General features: G+C 38.0%; 1 protein-coding gene across 2 annotated transcripts in view; it reads right to left on the minus strand.

Annotated features, from left to right (window-relative positions):
• The window catches only part of TBC1D14 (TBC1 domain family member 14), a 63,696-nt gene that overhangs the window by 6,027 nt on the left and 33,665 nt on the right, over positions 1–24,004 (minus strand). For both annotated transcript variants that reach the window (XM_084204804.1, XM_084204805.1), the window contains 9 exons: positions 21,098–21,216; positions 18,409–18,491; positions 16,290–16,407; positions 14,681–14,787; positions 13,763–13,843; positions 12,284–12,378; positions 11,194–11,265; positions 9,801–9,929; positions 6,767–6,876 (listed from right to left, as the gene is read on the minus strand). In XM_084204804.1, the coding sequence (XP_084060930.1) occupies positions 6,767–6,876; positions 9,801–9,929; positions 11,194–11,265; positions 12,284–12,378; positions 13,763–13,843; positions 14,681–14,787; positions 16,290–16,407; positions 18,409–18,491; positions 21,098–21,216 (914 nt within the window). The remainder of the gene's footprint in view (positions 1–6,766; positions 6,877–9,800; positions 9,930–11,193; positions 11,266–12,283; positions 12,379–13,762; positions 13,844–14,680; positions 14,788–16,289; positions 16,408–18,408; positions 18,492–21,097; positions 21,217–24,004) is intronic.

Genomic DNA, 24,004 nt, shown 5'->3' on the forward strand with positions numbered 1-24,004 from the left:
GAGCAGGAGCATTGCTGCCAACAATGACCTAACATGATGAGAATCATTTCCTGGAATAATTTTACAATATACAAGGGGAAAGGGTTACAGTGGTTTTATCCTTAAGAATTCAGAAGTAACTTTTCCACAGATGCACTGCACAAAAATCTCCGTGAAACTGCAAAGAATTCTCTCCCCAGCAGAGGTCAGCAAAGGCTCAAATTTCAATCAAACCTTTCTACAGCTTTTAACAAAAAACTCCTTTTCAAGTATGCTGAATTGAACAGTAGTTTTCTTTTAAAACTACCCTCTATCCCCTCCAATTTTTTATTTGGGAAATTTGGATTCATATTAAAAAGATAAAATGGAACAGATATATACACACACATACATATAGGTATAGAATATGAAGTAATATATTTTCACAGCAAAGTCTAATAATCAAAGGTTTTCTGCATTAACTGCTTTTTACTATATAAAAATTTATTTGAATGATGTGTTGTTAAGTATATGGCTTCTGTATGAATCACCACACTTTAGAAAAAAAGAGAAAAGATATTCATTTGATTAACATGCTTATGAAACTAACATTCGCACAAATTTGGATGACAAGTGAATTGCAGGTTTAAGATCCTTAGGATTTTACTGGTTTTCCTATTTTTACATCTCACTGCAGTCTTCTTATAATAAGTGGAAACATTTTAAATCCTGTTCTCCAAAAAGCTAAGTGAGAATTATAAAATAAACAAGAAGTATAAGTCTGAGATGAAAAACTCATAGACTTGTTCATCACACATACATGAAGGTGTAAGAAGAGCACAATACGAGCTCTTTTTTTTGGGTTATTGGGTGATCCTCCACTGTAGACTTCATTTACTTTGTACACTCTTTCAATCTTTCTGAACAATCACAGACCATATAAAACTGTACTGCCACAGAATACCTACATGACAGAATTAAGACTTTTGTCTGTACACACACACACACAGAGGAAACAGCAAAAGGTTATTAATTTAAAAGGAACAGTGTAATAGGAAGCAATTCAACTGAGTCCTTTCCTGGTCACAAGTAGCAGGGAAACACTACTACAGCCAGAAACAAGTCCTGGTTAAAGATAAGTAACAATGCCAACTTTATAGACCTGTTGTTATTCACAAAAGCCATTATTCTGTCATAATTCAGACCTAACCTGAATAACCCATTTGTATTAAATCTCCAACTATGCAGAAAATTAACTGTCAAAAGACAGAACTATTTATGAGAACACTTTTGTATGAAAGGATTTACTCACATCAAAAAAGCTGTCACATCAGTCAGGTATTTGCCACTGAGCTCTTCATAATTTGGAAGGATGTGCCATTTGCAGGAACTTATCAAGACAATTAACTTTCATTAATATTTGCATAGAATTGATGCATCAAGACCTAACAGCAGAGACTAGGGCCCCTAGTATAAGCAGTGAAAGGCCAGTAGGAATCACTGCTTAGATTCCTAGAACAGATACAGCATTTCATCCCTTCAAACATTTCCTACTGAAAGACATTTTTTATTAGACATCTGATCTACTGGTCTGAAACTCTGCTGGAATTTATTGGAGTAATAAAGCAGCTGCCAGACTGAGGCAGTTCCAGCAGCATCTTTCAGCAGCCCTGGCACACTCCTTGCACATGACCTGCTGTCACTGTACTGCAGGGTGACTTCTGTCTGCAGCTCTCTTGCAACCCACTCTAAGTCACAGGTGCAGACAACACAGCTAACTCACACAGAGATGTCCAGTGTCAGGACAATGCAGGCTCCTGGCCTTTCTCGGCTGGAAGAGGAAGAGAAGAAGCACCAGATGCTCCTGCTCTTCCCTGGCCCTGTTTCTGTGGGGGCACTGACTGTGCTTTTCTCGAAGCAACAGAAAACAAACTTATACATACTTTACTGGAAGTGCCCAGTAAAAATGGCCACACAAAGTGGCTTGGACCTCTATCCTAACAAGCACATGGTGTCAACAGAAACTTCGTGTTCACAGAGCACAATCACACTCCATGTAAGAGTAAAGAACCACTGATCAATCCATCAGTACAAACACAGCCCATGGCTACAATTATTGCCAAAATAATTTTCCTGAGTAGGGATAAAGAGGTGTTTGTATAACAGCAGCAGGCCATAAATAGACAGCATGTGTCCTTGGCAAATCCACATTCCACTGTGCTCACAAGAGCCTGCGGAACATCAGCTGACAGAGTGAGAGGCCAAAACTGGGCTATTCAGACACACTATTTCCCCTCTGTTCTTTCTGAACCTGACTCCACATTCTTCTTTCTGGCTTTTTCATGCTTGATCCCCTTTAAACTCACCAAAAAAAGTAAAACCTGTATAGTTTTTGAATTCTTTCTACAAGGTTTATCAGTTGGAGTTTAGGCTTAGAGCACATGGGTCCTTTTTAAATGAGATGCCTTAGCTGTGGCAGGTATTCCCCAATAATCATGTCACAGTGCCTTTAATTAAACTAATCAGTCCTTGGAGTTTTCCCATCACAGAAGGCAGCAATGGAACTAAACTGGCAGGAGGCTCTCCTCCCTAAATCAGCTCCAAGAGAACCTGCATAGCTGGGTCCACCTACAGCATTTCTTTTTCTTGGAACAGAGTCCTTCAAAAATGATTTAAGCACACCGATTTTACTGCTGTTCCCTGCAGCACAGGTGACAGGAAGAAGCACAAAGCAGACTAGTTGTCTCCATTCTAATTGTGGAAGGAGCAGAAAGGTTTCCCAGCAACTGGTCTGTGCAGCACTGGCTACTGGAGCCTCCCAGAGCTGGCACCAGCAGAGATTAACTGCACACATGCCTGCACAGTAACCACGCCAGCCACTCGAACAGCAGCAGGCATCCCTTTGGAGCTCAGAACAAACGTTCATTTAAATAAAAGTAATGTCAGAGCAAGGCTGTTTCACAGAGATTTTTTTACCTGCATGCAAAAGGTCTGCCCACTCAAAGCAATGCTGTACCATATTCTTCCCTGATTTTAAATACACTGCAGTCACACTCATAGTGGCAATTTAAAGAAAAAAAAATCTAAATCTGCTTCCTAGAGGATCAAAGTATTTTGAAGTAGAAAGTATGTATATGTATGCACACACACACACACACGAATACCTTTACACATATATTTAAGTAAAATACATAAGTTTTACATACATACAGTCTAACAAAATTAAGGACAGAGCAGTATCTGTCCTTAATTTTGTTACAGAGCTGTGTAGCTCAAGACAAGTGTGAAAAAGTTTAATACACTAGTGGGCACGCCTGTCTCGAAGAGCCTACATTCCTGTGCATGATCAGTGCTGTAACTCTCTAGGGATGGGAAGGAACACAGTAAATTGTCCTTGGAATTAAAATAACCAGCTTGAATATGGATGCAGGTAGTCAGCAAAAAATGCTAATTGTCAGTTCACTGATGCAAAGATCTTGAGAAGCATCATCCACAGTCACTCCTCACTGACTTCTCTTTCAAGTGCTCTTGACAACACTCACAGAGGTAACAAAAGGGGACCTGATATGCTTCAAGACTTCAGTAACACTTCAACACAGGTATCACTTCAGTTCTTCACTCACAAGTCCGTAATTTTTCTTTTTGGTTTGTTTTGGTTTTGTGTTTGGTTTATTCCCTATATATACACTAAGAGAAAACAACTAATAATGTAAATGTTTACTCAAGAAATATAAATAAAGAGTATTCTATCAAAGCAAAATTGCTGAAGGCAATGTAAACCTTCAGTCTTCTGCCAAAAAAGTATTTTTTTCTAAATCTCTGATTTCTGGTACTGTTTCTTAAGATTTCTTCTTTACAGTGCAAAGTTAAACAATAGCATGATATTAACATGCCTGTACCATAAGGATGCTCAATTTTAGTTCCTCCTACATAGCAATCACCTTATTTATGACAGCATCATATCCAATTAGTAATCTATAGTATCACAGAATACCCTGAGTTGAGAAGGACCCAAAAAGATTACAGAGTCCAGTTCCTGGTCCTGCACAGGAGCCATCTCAAGGGTCACATCATGTACCTGAGAGCACTGTCTGAAAGCTTCTTGAGCTCTGCCAGGCTTAGTGCTCTGACCACTTTCTTGGGGAGCCTGTGCCACTGCCCAGCTACCCTCTGGGAAGAAGAATCTTTTCCTCATATTTAGTTTGAATTTCACAGCTTCATGCACTGTTACCACAGAGAAGAGATCAGTGCCTGCCCCTCCTCTTCTCCTCACAGGGAAGCTGGAACTGCAGGGAGGTCTCCCCTCACTCTCCTCCAGGCTGAACAGACCAAGTGACCTCAGCTCCTCCACACACAGCTTCCCCTTAAAGCCATTCACCGTGCTTATTGCTCTCCTTTGCACACTCTCTAATAGTCAACTATGGTTTCTATATTGTGGTGTCCCAAACTGCCCTCAGGGCTCGAGGTGAGGCTGCCCCAGCTCAGAGCAGAGCAGGACAATCCCCTCCCTTGCCTGGCTGACAATGCTGTGTCTGATGCCCCCCAGGACAGGGCTGGCCCTCCTGGCTGCCAGGGCACTGCTGATTCACATTCAACTTGCCACTGATCAGGAGCCCCAGGGCCCTTTCTATGGTGCTGCTTTCCAGCATCTCATTTCCCAGTCTGTCTGTACATCCAGGATTGCTCCATCCCAGGTGCAGAATCTGGAGAGGTTACTGTGAGATGGTATCAAAAACTTTAGTGAAGTCTAAAAATATCACATCTACCCAACGAGGTTGGTAACCTTGTCATAAAAGGAAATTAAGTTTGTAAAGCAGGGCTTTTACCTTGTGAACCTGTGCTAGCTGTGCTATCCTCTAGGTGTCTTTCAGTATGTTCCAGATAACCTTATGGCTCCATAATTTTACCAGTCACTGTAATGACTCTGACAGGCCTTTCGTTTCCAGAGACACACTTCCTGAAAATCAGGACAATGTTTGCCAGCTTCCAGAAAAACAGAACCTCTCCAGATTCCCAAGACTGTTCAAAAATCATTGAGAGAGATCTCATGATGATATCTGCCTTGGATGAATCCCATCAGGCCCCACAGACCATCAGGCTTGAGCAGCAAATCCCAGAAATTCAGAGTCGAATGGAAGTTTATCCTCACAGCCATGGTCTTCCAGCTCAGGGCTCTGGGACTCCCAAAGCACATCATCATCATCGTTAAAAACCAAAGTGAAGACAGCATTAAATATCTCTGCCTAGTCTGTGTCCCTGCTGGTAAGGTGACCATCCACATCATGTAACAGGCTGACATAATTTTTGGACTGCTATTGACATTATTGTCCATTAAAATTACAATAACCTGGTGATTTCAGTGTTGGCTATCCAGTTATTCTCCCACATGTATGTTTACAGTCATCTTATTCTGATGTCCCTTTTATTCAATTGCTTTCTCCACACATAGGCTTTCACAACACTGAGGCATACAATTTCAACATCTTTCCTTTTATCACTGAGCACACCAGCCTCTGCTCTCTTTTTTCTCTTCTACCTTATCCAAGTACTTTTTCTATTCTCTGTGCACAAATCTACTTCAGTTTAATATTGTCAGCTTTCAGTCACAAATTCTTTCCCATGGTATTTCTCCCATTAAATGTTGGGAGAAATGAGCCTGTTCATTACAATCCCCAACAATTCCCCTACACATGATGCATTAAAATTTAATCCCAGTGTAATGGCCAAATCACAAAGCCCATGGTTTGTATATGCCTACTGCACAGAGGGTTACACCACCCTCTGCGCAACAGGGACATACAAAGCATGCAAATCAAGCAAAGGCAGCACAAGAAGTCCATTTGGAGCTGAATCAACATTAAGGACAACAAGAAGGGCTTTCCTGCATCTGCAGGGAAAAAAAAGACTGGTCTTAAAAATCAGGGTACTGCCAAAGATGCTCAGGTAAAATCACATTAACACTACAAATATTTTCCAGAATAATAAGCTGTTCCAGAAGAACAGCTTATTAATCTCAGGAAAAAAATCCCAATGTTACCACTGGGAATTTATTCTCTTATTTAAGGTATTGGTCATATACCTGGGAACAGAAGAAATTATCAACAATTTAAGGGCAAACCAATTTTTCACAAAAAAAATCTTTCATGTCATCCCAAAACTGATGACGCAGTCTTTCTGAAAAGAGGCTTTCTAACTGCCCCAAACCAAGGTCTCACAGCATAAATATAGGTGCTCAATTTGGAGTGCATAATACCTCACTGAAATTTGGCAGAAGTGCAAGTAAGATCTTTGTCCTTTTTCCTCTCTAAAGAAAATTTTCTGATTATACTAGAACTTAAAGGAAAGACAGTTTCATCTAATAAAAAGACCTTAATTGCCCATCTGCTAAGTGGAATAGCTTTTCTGTAGCTTTGAGTTGCAAGCTGTATGAACAAATGTTTTAATTACACTTTTCCCAATCTGTGCAGGACAAAGGACATATTTCAAATGCAAGACTGGAAATATTTTCTGAACAGACAACCCTGGTACACACCTGCACATGCAACAGACAGATTTTCTCAGAAGGTCAGCATTATTTCAAAACAAGCTTCCAACTTAACACAAGTACAGTAATAAAGGTTAGGCAAATGTTAAGCATCACAGAAGTATGTGGGAATGATTTGGATTGACAACTCAAGTACTGAACAAAAAATAAAGCCTCTATCTTAGAACAAAATTAAACCAGATAAAAGAGTTCCCATTTCTGTCATGAACACTGACACGGAGCTGTATGTCACACAAATTAGTAATTACTCTTTCAATGTCTTACCAATCAATTAGATAGATGTCTGGAGTTAAGTTATTTTTTTTGAAGTGGGCAAATAACTTTGGCAGATTTTCTTCAAAGAATACCTCAAATGCAGCAAAGTAAGTCAACATCTGGGAAAATATAACAGGTAGAAAACAAGCAGTTAGCTGTGTTATTAATAAGCTTAACTGTATTATCTGTTGTAGGATTAACACCCTTCAAAAACAGGATCAATGAATTACATGATACTATAAAGAGCTAAGCATTTACATAAAAGGCAGCATCTGCAAGCACTAAGAGTTTAAGATCCACTCTATATACATTCTCATACTAAACAATGTAACATTTTCTTTGGGTCTTGGCCAGCTTCCTTTGGAAAGAAAAATACCAGCAGGAGGGAAGTTTTTGGCTGATTTCTCAAAATAATTATAACAGAATGGTGTTTTATGCTTGTGGCAGTAATTTAATATTATACTGAATAAAATCCAAGACCCAATGGAACATAATGAAATACAAAACTAAAATAATGTTAATACTCCACAGATACAGTGAAGAGTCCAGTATATTCCAGTCATAAATCACAATCTAATGCCAAAGCTATTCCAGTAGTCTAATACCAATGTAGTACCAAAATTTCTACATTTAGATAATAGTCATTTCTTTTGCAAAAAGGATGATAAGAGTTTAACACAAAAAATTTAAAGACTGGGACAAAACATCTGTGCAAGAGAAACAGTTTGTAACTCTCTGACATCATAACCCCTGAACTTCATTGCTTTTAACACAGAGACTTTTATGCTATTTTAGAATTCAAGTATTTAGTCAAATTTATTAACAGAGAATATGTTAAAAATATCTTCCAGCAAGAGTCAAAAACAAAAGATTATTTAATCACTGTCCCTAATACTATAGGGAGGAAAGTTAAGCAAAGTCCTTGAATGATTCAGTAATACAAATCCCAATAAAAGCAATAAAGAAAGACTGTGATTTCTTCAAAGCATGACTTACAACAGCATACTTTTCCCCAAAACATCATGACAGTAAAGGGAAGAGGGATCTTTTTGGAAACTTCTGTGTGAATCCTTTTAAAGAATGAAAAGTTTATCTCCCAGGTTTTTTAATGTCCTTACAGAAGTATTTTCCATTTCCCCTGAAGGAAGTGACAGATGGTGGACTACTTTCATTAACCGTGACAAATAAACACCTGAGCCCGGTAGTTAGTATGAGGCTTTAACTCAACCAGAGATTGTTGCATGCTAGAGAAATAACTGAAGTTACTGAAATCGCTGAACTGACAGTTACTGAAAAACAGCTTCAGGTCAAACATGACACCAGAAATCTAGGAACCCACTTTAGAAAACTGTACCCCTGAAACAGCTCCCCAGTGTGGATTTTTAAATGCATGAAATCCAAGCACCTATAAGATGTGTGAGTATAAAGAAGGAAGCAGGTAATGCATTAGAGACAGTCCTACTTGCAAAATAATCTGCGGGCACCACTATAAGGCAATTCCACTGAAGTCCCTCCTTTCAAAAGTACTGCAGAGGCAGGACCTTACACATAACTGCTACAGTCATTTCTACTGATAGCAATGTGGGCAGCAGTACAAGTAGTACTTTGATCAAATCAACATTCAACAAGACTTTTTCTTAGTGGTAATAAAAAAATATATTGTTTAATAAAATTAACCAACAAAAGAAGTCAAGTAAACCTGTAGAAATTACTATTATTCACACAATTAACTTATGCTGGTATTATTTTTATTAATTTACTATACAAAGAAATCAGCATTTGCTTATTAAGCTGACACAAAAAGATGAGGGTAGACTGCAGATTAGTATGCTCACCACAGAAAGCAAAAACTGTCCCACTCAAGTGTAACTAGTCACTTTGAAATATTACATGACATTTTCTTTGTGTTGTTAAATCATGGGTTTGATTTCATGACATTAATATTTCATGTATCACCATCTCTGCCCTCTGTAAGCACACAGTTATCTCAAAGTCCCTATTTGGCCAGGCTAACAGAACTGAACAGCACTATCTGAAAGAACTGCAAACCCCACTAGCTCAGCTAAAAAAATATTTATCTTATACTATCCAATTCAATTCCAAAATCATCTTCACAAAAACCATATTTACACATTGAATGCATGAGCATGTCCCCCTTTTCCAAGTACTGTAATGGAGATAGCTGATACTGCTCCTAGCAATGCTGTCTGCCCTGTGGCACATTTTCCCATGGTATTTACAACTGCTGAAATTCAGGGACTGAACAGGGAATACCTTTCCAGCAGGAATACTGATAGGATTTCTAGCATCTACTTTTTATGCAACAACAGTGACTGTTGTCATCATTCATTCTCTTGCATTTGAACTCTTAAGAGGCAGATCCTATTTTCACAGTGCTAAGAGGTGAGAAAGAAATACAGAATGCCATATATTTTACACAAAAATACCTTTAAAGTAAATTAAAACCACATCTGAGGAGATATGCCTTATTTTGCTAGTGTACCTGGTGACATGGAATTTTAGAGACTCTAGAGAAAATAAGGGAATCAGCTCCCAGTGAAAATTTGGGGGATGAGAGGTTTCTTTCTCTGAAAAGCAGCCTGTGGGACTCAAACACAGCAGCTCCTACAGGAAGATATGGAAAACCTGGTCCTCCCTGCAACAGTCTGTTTTTAGCAACCCATTAGCCTGTGATAAAAAGTGCTTTCAAGACACTTTCATTAAGGTGCTTTCAGCTTTCAACTGCAGCATTGTTCAACCACCCACAGTAATATTCTCATAACTATTCTCTGAGCATCATAAAATAGCTACTCAACAATTTCATTCACATGTCTTTTTCAAAAAGGTTGATAGGGTGATCTTTGGTTTGACTTTTTTGAGGCATTCTACATATGTGTGTTGGGTTTTTTTTAATAAAGTGTGTTGATTTAAAATAAATTCTGACTTCTTTTCCAAGCCACTGAAATCATAAATTTTTACTTTTTTAAACTTTTCCTACACAATATCCACAGCATGTTGATTACAGGTTTTTTTGCATACTTACAAGGCCATGGTCCACACGGAAAAATGCCATCTGACAGGGCTTATTTAAAAGGTTAGAAAAAGCAATGAAGGCATCTGCAGTATCCAAGTTCAAGATCAGTACAGCTGCTATGAATGACATGCCCTGCACCTGAAGAAAGGAGAAGTGTTACTCTTTAGCAGCAATTCTATTATATTGCCTCATTTTGTCCTCATGTTCACTAGTATTTGACGCACTCAATGAGCTGCTGCAGCTTGAGAAATGTTCAGAAAAGTAGGACTTTTTAACCCACATGGCCCTTTATATCACATGTTCAGTGCATGGAAGCTAACAATTTCCATGTTGTCTTCTTTCAAAGGCTCCAAATTAAACTCAGGATAGGCTAGGTTGACAACACTTTAAAATATACAGAATAAAGATTTTTTTCAACAATTAGGTGTTTTGAAGTAATCCCTTTTCTCCCAGGGATGGGTCATCTAGATCCTTATTTGAGGAAAGCTGAACTTGAACCCTAGAGACAAAGCCTGTACTTTTGTTTTTCAATAAATTACCAGCAGTTAAAAACAACTGCACTGAGTCATTTGATAAACAAAACCATTCTAAGATTATACTCTTGTTTTATTCATACTGTTCCCTTTCTCTACAAAGTCTGTTGTGGAATCCAGGCAAACCTCTCTCCCGGAGGGCGCAGTGCTGCCATTGCGAGTCACGTGGAGCAAGGTGTGACTGTCATTCCTGCAAACCTGAGGAACAAGCTCTTTCCCAACACAACAGGTTGTTGCTGTGCCACAGCAGCTGATCTGTCCTTTGTCTCATTTCCCAGCAGTCATGTTCAGCAGCTCTTGCCAAGCATTATGTGCTACCTGCAAAGTAGGAGCGTCCTCTCTCTACACTTGCCTTGTCTGTAACTGCTCCTCAATAAAGAATAAGCCTCTCTGTGTAACCCTGCTCTGCATACAGAGACTGCATGAAATCCACTCAGCCCTCTCATAGTCACTACTTCAAACACTATGATTGAGCTCATGTAGCTTCAATGTGCGTTGCTTTAGAGACTGGTCGAGAAATCACGGTGCTAAGGGACAGAAATAACAATCATTTCAATTCAACAGCAGTCTTAGTAAGACTGGTACTGACAATAAGGACATAACTACACCTTGTCTCAGACTCCAATATTCAAATTATGTACTTTTCAGTACAAATATGGATTTTCCAATTACTTAACCTGTAAAAAGCTTAAATCCAGAAAATAAATGTTATACACACTTTTCAAGCATGTGCTGTAATAGAAAAAAGCATACACAACCCCCCCCCCGAAGCATTTAATACAGGTCTAGAAATGACTAATTAATAAAATCCTTCCTCCCCCTAAAAACATCTCCCTCCCCACCCCTGAAAAAATAAATTCTTTACTTACATAGCCTACATCAGGTCTGTAACAAGTATAGGCTCCTAAAATACTGTGCAACGTGTCATGGTAAGGACCACCCTATAATTAAACAAAAACAGCACAATACATCTGATAATACAACAAGCATGTTAAAAACCCCTCAGTGCTACAGATGGTCTCTATCACTGCTGACAAAGTAGCAGTAATACTCTTTCCCACTGTAGCTTAGAACCACTGAACTATTCCAAATAATTTTAGCTGTAACAGAATGAAACAACTCTCCAAACCCCATTTATTATAAATAAATCCAGTTCATCCAATACATTGATTAGATATTATATACTTATACAATAGGAATGCAAGCCTAAGAGATTCCTTACAGCTCAGCAACCCTCTGGCAATAGTGCCAAGAAAGTAGAACAATAATGCAAACCACATAATTGTTTCTGAGACTGGAGGCAAAAGTCAACCAGAAGAAAACAGTCAAAACAACAATATGCCACAACACAGACAGAGCATATTGAGAAGGACATGTACAGCTAAAAAGAATTTCACATTGCTGACTATTAACAGCTGCCATATCTTGCACTGAGTACTGTAAATGACTGAGAACTTCCAAAGGGAGAAGATTTTGCCTAAAAATGTTGATTTATCACAACCAAAACCTTTTACAGGGCTGCTGAAATCTGTGCATAGAAGGACAAAATCTGAGTCACTAAAGCACACTAAAACCATACAAGCTAAATCAGTTTTGCATCAAACCAAAAAAATGTCAACCAGTCCCATTTGTTTGAGATGTTCTCTCTCACTGTGTATTTATAACCAGCAATGTTGATTTCACTGACTTTGGGACAGTCACCTGCATCACTTCATCAGACAGAAACCAGCATGAACTATGTTAGATAAATCAGTGATTACCAAACAGTTTGGGGTTTTGTATGCACCTTGATGTTACTCTCCTCTAGATTATTTCTAGTTTTCCAAAATCTCTAGGAACTTTATCCTCTCAAGATGCATGCTCATTCAGAACTCAACAGCCTGTTCCAACCAAGGAACAGGCCAGAATACGTAAACTTAATTTCCTCAACATGTCAAGACATAAGTTAACATTGCTTACTTGTTGGAATATACAGAGACTAGGAAATGTTCTTGAGATATCCAATTTTATTAACTCCAAGCTCGCTTCTCTGTCAGCTGCAGAAAACCCAGCATCTGCAAAACCCAAAGTTATTACATTCAGTGAACATTCGCTCTTGTTTTTATTTTCCCGCAAGGTTTACCTTTTGCACAGTTCATGTATTTTGATGTGAATGCTAGGGAATAAGGCTACAGACAGAACAATTCCTCAAATTCAGCAGACAGGACAAGCAGAAAGTAGGTCCTGATCTAGAGCAACCCTACAGTGCCCAGTGACTCTCAATATGTTTTGAAGCGAAGTGGGGAAAGATACAGGGTAAGGCAGGTCAGGCACTTTTTCTGTATCTGCTGACAAATCATTGGACAGATACAAGCCTGTTAACTTGTGACCCCTCATCACCAACAAGGCTTCCCAGTGGATCCTGAAGTAGCTGCCTCTGTGAAAAAGCTGTGGTGGAAGAGGGAAGTCAAAGTGGCAGCCTGTGATGGATGCTACCTATCTCTGCTACTGTGAAAAGCTCTCCTTCCAGCTTCATGTTTATTTAGCCTTTGTTACAAGATCTGATGCAATATCAGTATAGTATCAGTACCTCTCCATAACTGAAACAGATCCTGCATCAAGTATATTTCTATAGCATTAGTCTTCATTCTGGTAACAAGATGTCTTACTGGTATTCTGTTCAGTATAGTTGGGAATTACTTACTACTGTTTACTGAGCAAGCTATCAATAGACAATGAGCATCAATCACATGAGCATCTACACTCCAGAAAATAAAGTGCAAGAGGAAGCTGGAAACATACTAAGTGTTATCTAATTTAAGATATAAACAAAGTGGGAATTTCCAATAAAAAATATTTTTCTGCTTATAAATGCCAGTATGTAATGTCCTTTTTTTTTTTCTCTGCTCAGTATAATTACTTACTGAAGGCAATTTCAATCATTTGCATGGGGTTTCCTAATCTCTCAAAAGCAGTCAACTCTTCCAATTAGTAAATCTCAAATTACTTAATCTGCAAAAAAAACCCCAGTTGCTCTCTGAAACACACCAATGACTTGAGCTCAAAGTTGCAATAAGGCACTAAAATGCAATTTTTCTGCTCTAACCAGAGTTACGATCCCAAAACTATACATGCAGAAAAGTATTTTAGTGTTGCAATTCAAATGATAATCCCCAAACTACTATTTTTAGTTTTCCTACAAATTTGCATCAAAATAAAGCCTGTACCCAGAGACTGTTTATAAAAAAAACCTCAAAGTGTTTTGTATAACACCAGAATTTCATTGAGAAAAATAGCTTTTCCTGGCTTTCACAAAAAGACATTTTTTTTTTACCAGAACACAACTTTATAGCTGATTTTTTGCTGTTGTTGTTTAAAATATGTTATTTCATTTTAAGGAACTTGTTTACAAAATGTCTCATTCTATAACACAGCAGAAATAATTTACAAAAAGCATACCTTCACATTCTACTTCAGGCCCTCCTGTACTAAGTGATCGCCACTTCTCTTTGGCACGAGCCAGACAAATATCATATAGTTCTGGAAAAAGAAAAACACAAAACCAAGTCCATTATTTGTACATGCTCATGTCCACTAACCACCCTCCACATGGACAATGCTGCCCTAGGCATCAACAGTAGGAGAACTTCTAACTGGGTTACAGTTTTGAAAGACCTGCTCTACTCACCTGTAACTTCATATTAAGTGAAAAGGAAAGGCAATCTAAGCTGCATTTTACATTCAAATATTTGCTTTCTCTTGCAGAACACTGATGTTCAAAATTACAGTCCAAATGGATAATTAGGAAAGTCTAGCAAATTATCTAAGAGCTATACCCAAGGTAACTAAGCAATGCACCGAAAAGCAGGACAATACAGCAGGAACACAGGCAGTCTACTACATTTCCATGTTGGAATTTATTACATAAGTTAGTCTTTCAGAGCTGAATTTTTCTGTACTCAGAAGTAATAGATTATTTCTATTCTCACAAATCAAAGTACAAATCTTGCCAGGGGTCTGTTAATCTCTTACAAACCTGTTGTCCTACTTCAAATCAAAGGAAGCACACTATACACATAATCAGAGGCATTTCAAAATTAACAACAATTTTATATTTCAAAAAGAAAAAAAAATTGAGTCATTAGTTCTGACCATCTCCATCAAACATCAAAGCAAGACACAGTGACAGCAACACTGAGAAACGATTCACAGCAGCTACAAGATTAAAAGACGCTGTATTTTTGAACAAAACACATCAAAGCAGCACCAAAAAAGCATAACTAGATAAGATTTCCTCACACCCACACCACAACAGAAACAAGAATGTCCCCTTGCTATTTCACTTTGTGAGAAATGTCTACAGAACAGCAGCCTCACCGTGGGTGATGTTTAACTCGTTTCCAATTGCCAAGCTCCAGACTTTGCCTCTCACGCTCGGTGGAATGCCCTGCCACCACAGCTCTCGGACTTTACGCGAACAACACCTGTTTAAAGTAAAACAGGTTATTCTAAGAAGTATTTCCATGCCAGCTGAATTGCAAATATATCATCCTACCACTGCTGATGGGATTCAAACCAAATGAACATCAATGGCCCAAGAAATAAAATACAACTTGCACATTCTTTAGTACTATTTTGCTTTGAACTGCAAAGGAAAGCTTTCTTCCTTTTAATGTAATGGCTTTATATGGACAGAAGCATTGCAATCACAATACACATAATCTGCAGCCATACTTGATTAGCAAAAATCATAGGGAAAAAGCAAACAAATGGAAAGGAAGTCCACACCTATGCCACTGCCTATGCTAAAGGCTGGACAGCTCCATACAAGACTGAACACAGGAACAAGTTATGAAAGTCTACCCTCTGCCATCACCCTGCAGAGCAAAGACATGCAGCTTCCCACCTATCTTTGCAGTTCTGTGCCTCTGGGAAAACGCACAAAGATGTGACAAAGATTAACTTTTAGGTGGGAGCTTGAAAGACATTTTAAATGTCTTAAACAGGCTTTGAAATGGATGCAGCTGATGTTCAGCAATCTGAGAGCCCAGGAGGAGGAGAAACAATAGCACCTAAGCATGAATGAAAAGTGGTAAAACCACAACAATCCATTTATACTTCAGCAGATTCTGAAAACTAAAATGTAAAACAGTGAATACACTGGGGAACTTCTGAATTTATAAACCAATGAAGGAAAAGGTGACCTAATTTTTACAGCAACCATAACAGATGAATCTTCAAATACTAAAGATAAACATATAAATCTACAATTTGTTTAGACTTAGTTTATTATACTTCAGCTCTCCAGAAATGCATTTTCCAACAAATTCTGTCCATCTTTTTAATATATATTCTCAGGATAACTGAATTCCATTGTAGAGCAAATTGCAGTTCTGTTGGTTTATAGTTTATGTTGTGGTGGTTGTATTTGGAGCACTGGGGGCTGTTTTTTTTAAAATAACTAGCAAAGATCACCAAGGTATTTTATCAACTGGTTGTGTCTTTGAAGGAAATCTTCTAGCACTTAAATAACTTTTTCCCTACTTCTCTTTTCCATCATTTGATTATCCCAGCATACATACCATTCTAGAATTAAAGAGGCTTCATAAACCATTCACATACCTCAAAATCTACATTCATATTATATTAACAGTTCAGTCAAGGAAAGCTCATTTCTGATAAAGGGATAATGTTCAAGTACTATGCCTTATGCTTTTACATTCTCTACCACAGATCACTCCTCAGTGCTTCACAGTTTCTGAGTATCTTGAGCTTTCATTAAAGACAAGTAATAAGACTCAGCACTGCATCACTTCCAACCACCTTGTAGAAATAGATGTTGCTTATTTCTTTTGTAGCTTCAAGAATGATTTTCTAACAAAAGCTTCCAAGACCATTTAAAATTTATGCTTCCTAACTTTGTAACTTCTCTTCAAGATATAGACTGCAATTTTTAATTAAACCTCAGTAAAACATACTGTCTTACATAGTTTCCCAGTTGGGTAAGATTTCATTGTTCCAAGTTAAAACAGCATTGCCAATGCTGTCTTCCAGTTTACAGCGTTCTTCCAGTTGTTTCTTTCTCTTCTGGGCTTCTTTAAGCTCTGCAAAAAAGGAATTTCCTTTCTAAGTTAATAAAACCACAAACTAAGTATTCAGTTAGTCATGGCTGTGCAACCATGTAAAGCACACAGTGTTCACCCTAAAGTACAGTGGACTGTTCAAATTCTGAAAAATTCTCAAGCACATGGCAAGCTGAGCCGTGATTGCAAATGTGAATGAAGAACGAACTAGAACTATGAGTTTCATTTTTCCACAGATTGGACAATGAGAATTGGATAATGTATAACTTCTTTGACTCTTCAAATCTAACCACACTATTAACTTTGAATTAACACCTCAGCCAGTCAACAGCCTCACCTAGTAGAACAGGTCAGAGTATTTCCTAATAAAGCCCCACCCCTTTTATGGCATACTCAAAACTACAGGCCAAATGAATACAAATTATTTTTGTTTTCATTCTTCTATTACAATTTAGGTATACTGTCAAGAAATCACAAGAGCCACATTTTGATGCTACTTCATATATGGATAATCTCAATGTTACCCACAATAGAAACCTTCAGTTTACTAAGAAAAAAACCCCATATTTCATGTCTATTTTAGATGTATTTTGTAGTTTGAATTATCACTCAGTATTTCTTCCTTCATTATCCATTACTGCTTTTTCCACTGGCAAATTTGTTAAACAAATGCAGGCACTCTCTCCAGCAGGACATAGGTGTGCATTTACATGCTATCTACAGTATGAGGAGGTGCTCACCTGGCAAGCAGAACTCACTGAAGAACAGCAGTACCATAAACAAGGTCCTTTTTTACCTGATTGATCCATTTTACCTGATGGATCCACTTTAAAGTCCCACAGAAACTATGTCTGAGCAGAACCATAGCAACTGCCTCATAATGTTTTCAGCTCTGAACAATGCTGAAATGCAGGCTTTCAAATTTTCTCTAACCAACAAGAGGGCCTTTATAGTCTTTGATCTCCTGACGTCTTGACAATGTATTGCCCTGCAAAGCTGTTCATCTGGAGTGGCTTCAGGAAAAATGGGTTTGTCATGGTATTTATTGGGACAGACTGACATACTGCAGTTCAATGCCTGGTCCATCACCTAACAATCATCCCATTTTCCCCAATCCACCCACCCTACACGCAAAGAAAGAACAGGGAAACTCCTTTAGACTACACATAGAGTAGCAGATATATTGAACAGGAGTCACATGAAGTTAGAACGTCACTGGTAGGTATATGATGTTCAAGATCACAAGAGGATACTTCTATCAGTGTGTCACTTGCATTCTGCAGTTAAGTCCTGTGTTCAGATACTCTTTTCACTGTTTCATACAGTTGGAGGGTCTGGCCAGCTGGAAAAACATATTTCCAGTAGCTCCCATTAGATGCAAAACCCAAGTTCCAAATCTCCTATATTGCAATGCTTTGTTTTGAATTAGAAAACCCAGCTGGTCAAAAGTATCAGCCAAAAGAAACCACAACCATCACCTCTACCTCATGTTCATGGTACAGCGTTACTAAGACACTTCTCCAAAAAATATCAGGCTAGAAATTATGAGCAAATCCTTGAGAAATGTACATTTTAAGTGAGAGATCATCAAATGAACAAAACTGCATACATCTTCCTATGTGGAAAATTATGTGTTTAAGTACTACAGCCTGAACAGGTTGCTTCCATCATGAAACTGACAAATATCCTGCAGTTTCAAGTCCAGTCTTCACTAATTTGACCAACAATCTACACCAATATATTACTACGTATTTAAACCCACAAATAATGGGTTTGTTGATCATTCATTTAAGAGTTATGGATTGAAAAATTATTTCCTGCTGGATTCTAGGACCATTTTCTTTTCAGCTTGGGGTCGGGCTTTTCAACAAAACTACCTCGGCTCCTCTCTCTTCGAAATGATCCTTCTTTGAGAGGAAGCAGAGATCCCTCACATTACAGAACAACAGACTGACAAAAGTATATTCCAGGTTTAGAAACATCCCTATACTTTTCAACTCTGAAGACAAGAAATTCCATCACCTCTTTTTTTTGCTTGAACCACCATTTCTTCGTACTGCTGCCTGTGTTTCTGAGCTTCTTCTGCTGGTTTTGCAGGAAGGTTCCTAAAAAAAAAATATTTACAGTTGGCATGACTGTCTAAATAAAATTCTAGACCCTTCTAAACGAAAAGCACACTCTGCTTCCTGTCAAAATATCCAGTCAAAGAGCAGAACAAGAGATCCTTGGAAAGAATCTTTTTTTTGCCAGAGTCAGCAGAAGAGAAGAACACTGACCAGCAATGGCTACGTTTATACAAAAAAATACGCTGAGTAATTTCCTTACATTTGGTAATTTCAGCATTTTTATTAATAAACCAACTGAACCCACAGGCTGATCTTCATAAAGAGAATACACTGGTATATACATAGCTGGCTGGTTTTGATTTGAGCTGGTAAGATACAGGATGGTATTCTTTCTTACTGTTCACCTTGTTTAAGAGTTACATCCACAACTTTCTTTACTCACACGTAATGAGTCCTTAACCTAGCCTTTTCCCCTCTGCTCTCTGAAACCCCATTTCTATTTTAAAGACAATTCCTTCCCCTCTCTTCTAGAGCAACAAGTAGCACTGGAGTCATCCTCAATATTCTCCACTTATTAATACTAACAAAACATTTTAATTTGTGATTAAGGCTCTGCCATACAAATGCATGTGTTCATATGTCAGAACACACGACCTTTCAGCTAATCATATTTGTAATGAACAAAACCATACGTATCTCTTACAATTATAGGATCAGCAAAACATCAAAACAGGAAATGACTAACTATTTTGTTCTTCTGTATTGTAGAACACTGTATTTTATTCCTAGAACAGTTTATATCTTTGGTTATTAGAAAAGCTACGCAAAAATTCACTTTCATGTTCCTGTAAGGTGTCACACATCAGGCAGCTGACAGTCCCCAACACCATTAACAGTTAACATGCATTACTATTTATGTAATCACAGCAGCGCCTGTAATGTACACATAAGCATGGCATACAGGCCAATGAGTATTTTTCCAAATCAAGGTTGTTAGTAGAAAAACAAAAGTAAACTTTCACTTTGCTGGAATGTTGGTTTGTTAACCAGAGAGACCAATCTACTCTTTATCCAGCTTCACCTTGGTAAATTGATCTGCATCCTTTTTTTAAATCCAAATGTTTAGAAATTATTTAAGTTAGGGGAAGTTTGGAAAGAAAAACCAGATGAAAGAAGTCAACTATTGCTAACTTAAATCCTACCACAGAAATTATTGGTTCTATGTCTTAACACTGCTAACAAACATGTGAGATGGTGCTTAGTATCTATTAAAATTCAACTAATGCTTTTTCCAGTTGAAGCTACAGGCACTATGGAATATTTATTGATTTTTTACTGTGAAGTTTTACCTAAGCTCTTCAAATGAGTGTGAAATCAAGAGCAGGTATTTTGAAAAAAAATAATCTCACTCCACTGCTCTGAAGTCTTAAAAAGGAAATTTCTCAAAGACTAACAGGTAAACATAAACAATAGTATACAAAGTGTAGGTAAACAATTAAAAAAAGATTCCTTAGTAAGAGTCAGATAACAGCACTGCTGTCCAGAGCAGTTTTCCCATTAGACAAAAGAAGTGATGCTTCAATTGTCTTCAATTTTAAAAATACCTTTCTGCTACAAGTTCCTCACTCTATCAACAGCAGGAAAGAAAGCAAAATCTGAACATTCCCTGTAATGTAACACTAACTTCATCTGTCTGAACACTGTACTACTCAGATTACCCCACAAAAAAGAGATTTTTAACAGACAAGTTTTAAATACAACAGATAACCTAGTACACTTTGTTTCCAGTTGGACATAATAAAGCCTGCTATAACAAATAATCACTCTTACATTTTTCTACATCTCCCAGTGTCTTGAGACACAGTCCATCAGCCAAGCCACAAAGCTCCTTAAGTAACCCTACAATTAGACTACTTTATGTGAGCATTTTTCATACAGGTTTGTTGATGAAAACACAGATCTACGTTTTGCCAGTTCTTCACACCAATGCACAGCTACACTAAAAATGCAGATGTCATGCCCACAAAGCCAGCTCACATTCATAATCATAAACTGACTAAGCATGACTGAATTTATGTAATTCAGGAGAAAAACACGGTAAAGCAGCTGCCGGTAAATCGCTTTGAAGTCACTCTGCATATGCAAAAATCTCCTTGCAGTAAAAGGTATGAAACAACTCATCAAGTGCTTGACAACCCTTAAAATGTGATGCTGAACTCCCTACAGAGCAATCACTATGCTGTTTCATTATTTATGGAGGTGTGGCCTTTCTCTGTGTAAACAGGACATTGTATTCTTGCTTCTAAATTTCTGTAGCATATACCAGCTTTGTTGCTATGCTTAGGTTATCTCATGGAAAACAGAAATCCCTTAATCATGTTTAAGAGGTAGAATTACTCAAAACTAAAGCTTTGGTATCCTAATTAACTCCCTTCACAAAAAGCCATTGCTTTTATTATAAAATAAAGTTATTTCTGTTTGAATAATTTTTCTCATAATCACCCCAATTTCATATTCACTAGTCTGGAAAAAAAAAATGTCTACTTTAGTTTTTAAATGAGGTTGAGGTTAGAGTAAGCAAATACACTGAGAAAATACTGGCTAGGTTTTAAAGAGACCCTCACTGTGGCACTTCCAAAACTTACGCTGGTCGGTCCTCTAAAATAAGTGCTGTAGTGGAGAGTGGTTCAAAATCAAGATTCTTCCTCACATTCTGTTTAGGAGAGAGTGGTCTCTGAGCTCGTCCAGTTTTTTCTTCATATTCCTGGAGAAGAAAAAGACAGGGAAACTTACATGAGTGAAGAGCATCAAGATGATGCACTTGATAATTTAAAAAGGGATCTACAAAAGTCTTCAAGACAATGCTTTCACATCTCAGCCCTACTACAGTCCCTTTGAAGCTTTTCAACTAGAGCAACCTCAACACTGAAAACACCAACAAAATTTATGTTCAGGAATGAATCTTGATGATTTTTGCCATTCCTTCTGTTTGTAAACACACCTTAAGTTCCTCTGGCTGACAGCCTGCTTTTACAAAGTATTACTAAGAAGGAGTTTACAAACAGCAGGTATTTTGTGAGGTACAAAAAATAGGACCTATTTAATTTTTTTTTAATTTACACAGTTTTTAAACTAAAGTAAAAAATGACCACAAGCTCCATGTCTTAAAATCTCATTGTAAGATTTCTCCTACACAAGCTGTTTTCATATCCAACAGCTCAACAATGGGGAGAGGAAAAAAAAGGTTAAAATCAGTGTTAGACAGAAAGACCACACTTCGTACAATGCCTTGGATAATCCTAAATCACAGAAGAGCATAACATGTTAACCTGTGTCTGTAATCAGACACTGACATACTGGAGCAAGACTAGCAAAGAGGCAATGAGATGTCAGGGTGTGGAGCAAGTGCCACATGAAGAGAGGCCAAGAGAACCAGGCTTGCTCAGCCTCCAGAGGAAAAAGCTTTGTAGGGAGAGGAGGCGAGCACTGGGACAAGTTGCCTGAGATGTGACAGAACTCCCGACCTTGAAAGCATTCAAAGCTCAGGTGGATGAGCACTGAGCACCTGGTTTAAGTAAACTCTATCCTGAGAGTTCACCCCTTGGGGTCCTTCTACCCTTAATTACTGCATCACCCTGACCTACAGGAGAGGACTTGGCATTCAGGTACCATTTTACTTTTGCTTTTCCTACAAACACTGGTTTAAAAGAAAGTATATTAAATCCATGTCGTAATGGGATAAAACAAGGTTTACACAACTTCCATGTACTTTGGTGCTTGAAGTATTACAGCAAATATTAAATATGCAAACTATCAGGATACACAATAACAAACATGGTCAAACAGTCCAATGGAAAAATCAAATCCACATTATGTGTAGTTACTTCTACATTCAACTTTATAATGATTCTTGCCACTTCCAAAACTCAAAGGCTTTAATGCACAGCTTTTTTATACCATTTATATTAAAATAAAATTGAAAAACACAAATGTACACTATCAATGAGCACTATGAACAGTGCTCCAGCCATAGACATTTTCCTGCTAGCATGAAGAGTTCCTCAGATGGTTCTGCTTTCTTTCTCTCAACCTAACCTCTCCATTTCATCAAAACTTCCTTGGGCAATAGATATGGTGTTTCCAACCAAAGAGGTTCATTCAGCAACTAAAATGGGATCCATCCCTTCCAGAAAGGCTGTCTCCAATCACACCTTAAAAAAGGGGATGGATGAAAACAAGACATGATGCAATGAATGTGGACCAACACAGTTCAATCCTAGTTCAAATTACTTCCATGGGACTCATGGGTACAGGTCTGTGCAGCCCTCAGGACACAGAAAATCCCTATTTTTTCCTTGTCTGTTAACTGGGCACTGCCTCAACAATCAATCCTATGATGACTACACTGCTGTAATGCGAAACATGGTCATGAATTTGGAATGTCTGGCTCATTAATACCAGCTAATACTGCTATGCATGACATCAGTTGGAAAACAAGGAAAAGAATCAAGGAAAGTGCATTTAAATTACAGACTAGTACTTAGCTTTGTCAAGTAAAGGGACAGCGCTCATGCTGACAAAGCCATTCACTAAAAAAACCTCCAGAAAGAAAATAAGCAAAATAATACTATAAAAAAGGTACTGAGATAGAGAGCATATTCAGAAAGCACAGGCTTACAATGGTCACTTGCACCAACAAACAACTGAGAGTGACCAGTGTGTAAGTTCACAATCGTAATGTGCTTCAGCTGCACCAGCTGCACAGTAAATCCACTGTGCTGACAGGAATGAAGCAAATGGCTTTTCTTTCTCACACTTTCTATTAAGAGACTGATTTTTTTTAATCAGCCCTTTTTCACAAATTAACATAGTCAAATATTAACCTCTCTCACACTCCAAAGCATCTCAGAATTTGACATTAAAACATACGCACTTAATGTTTATTACAGCAGAAGTTCCAGAAAAGCTGCTTAATTTTGACTTATGAAAATTATATTCAGGGTCTTCTTTCACTGAAAGCCAACTGGAGAGCAAAATTGCTTTTGGAAAGTGAGAAAAGAATGTCCACACTGGGCTACAACGGGAATTTTATACTGAACACCCAAATTGATTTGGAAATCCCGTTCAGCTGAGCACAAAGTTCTCCAGATCAGCACTATGCATCTCCTTACAAGAATTTCTTGGTTAAGAAAATGTTCTATTTCTAAATATGAACGGCTAGTTACAGTATCAGCACATCAGTACAATTACGCAAACCTCTCAGAAGAGCCAAAGCCCACCCTGCATTTCAGCAAGTATTCACTGGTGTTCTACTCAGCACTACCCTACAGTAAAAAAGCCAGACCAGCACAAAAATGGGAGTGGCACATTTGATCAGATTACAAGTATGATTCCTTTGTACCAATTCCATCCTTTTCAGTGGTAGCCAAAAAAGACTAAAAACGTCCTCTTGTGATATTATCTACAAGACTGCTTTTTATTAAGGGAAAATTTAAAACAACCAAACAAAACAAAACCTCCCACCCCAGTTCCCCCCCCAAAAAACCCACAAA

Source organism: Fringilla coelebs (assembly GCF_963513975.1).
Source record: "Fringilla coelebs genome assembly, chromosome: 4".
Taxonomy (NCBI): domain Eukaryota; kingdom Metazoa; phylum Chordata; class Aves; order Passeriformes; family Fringillidae; genus Fringilla; species Fringilla coelebs.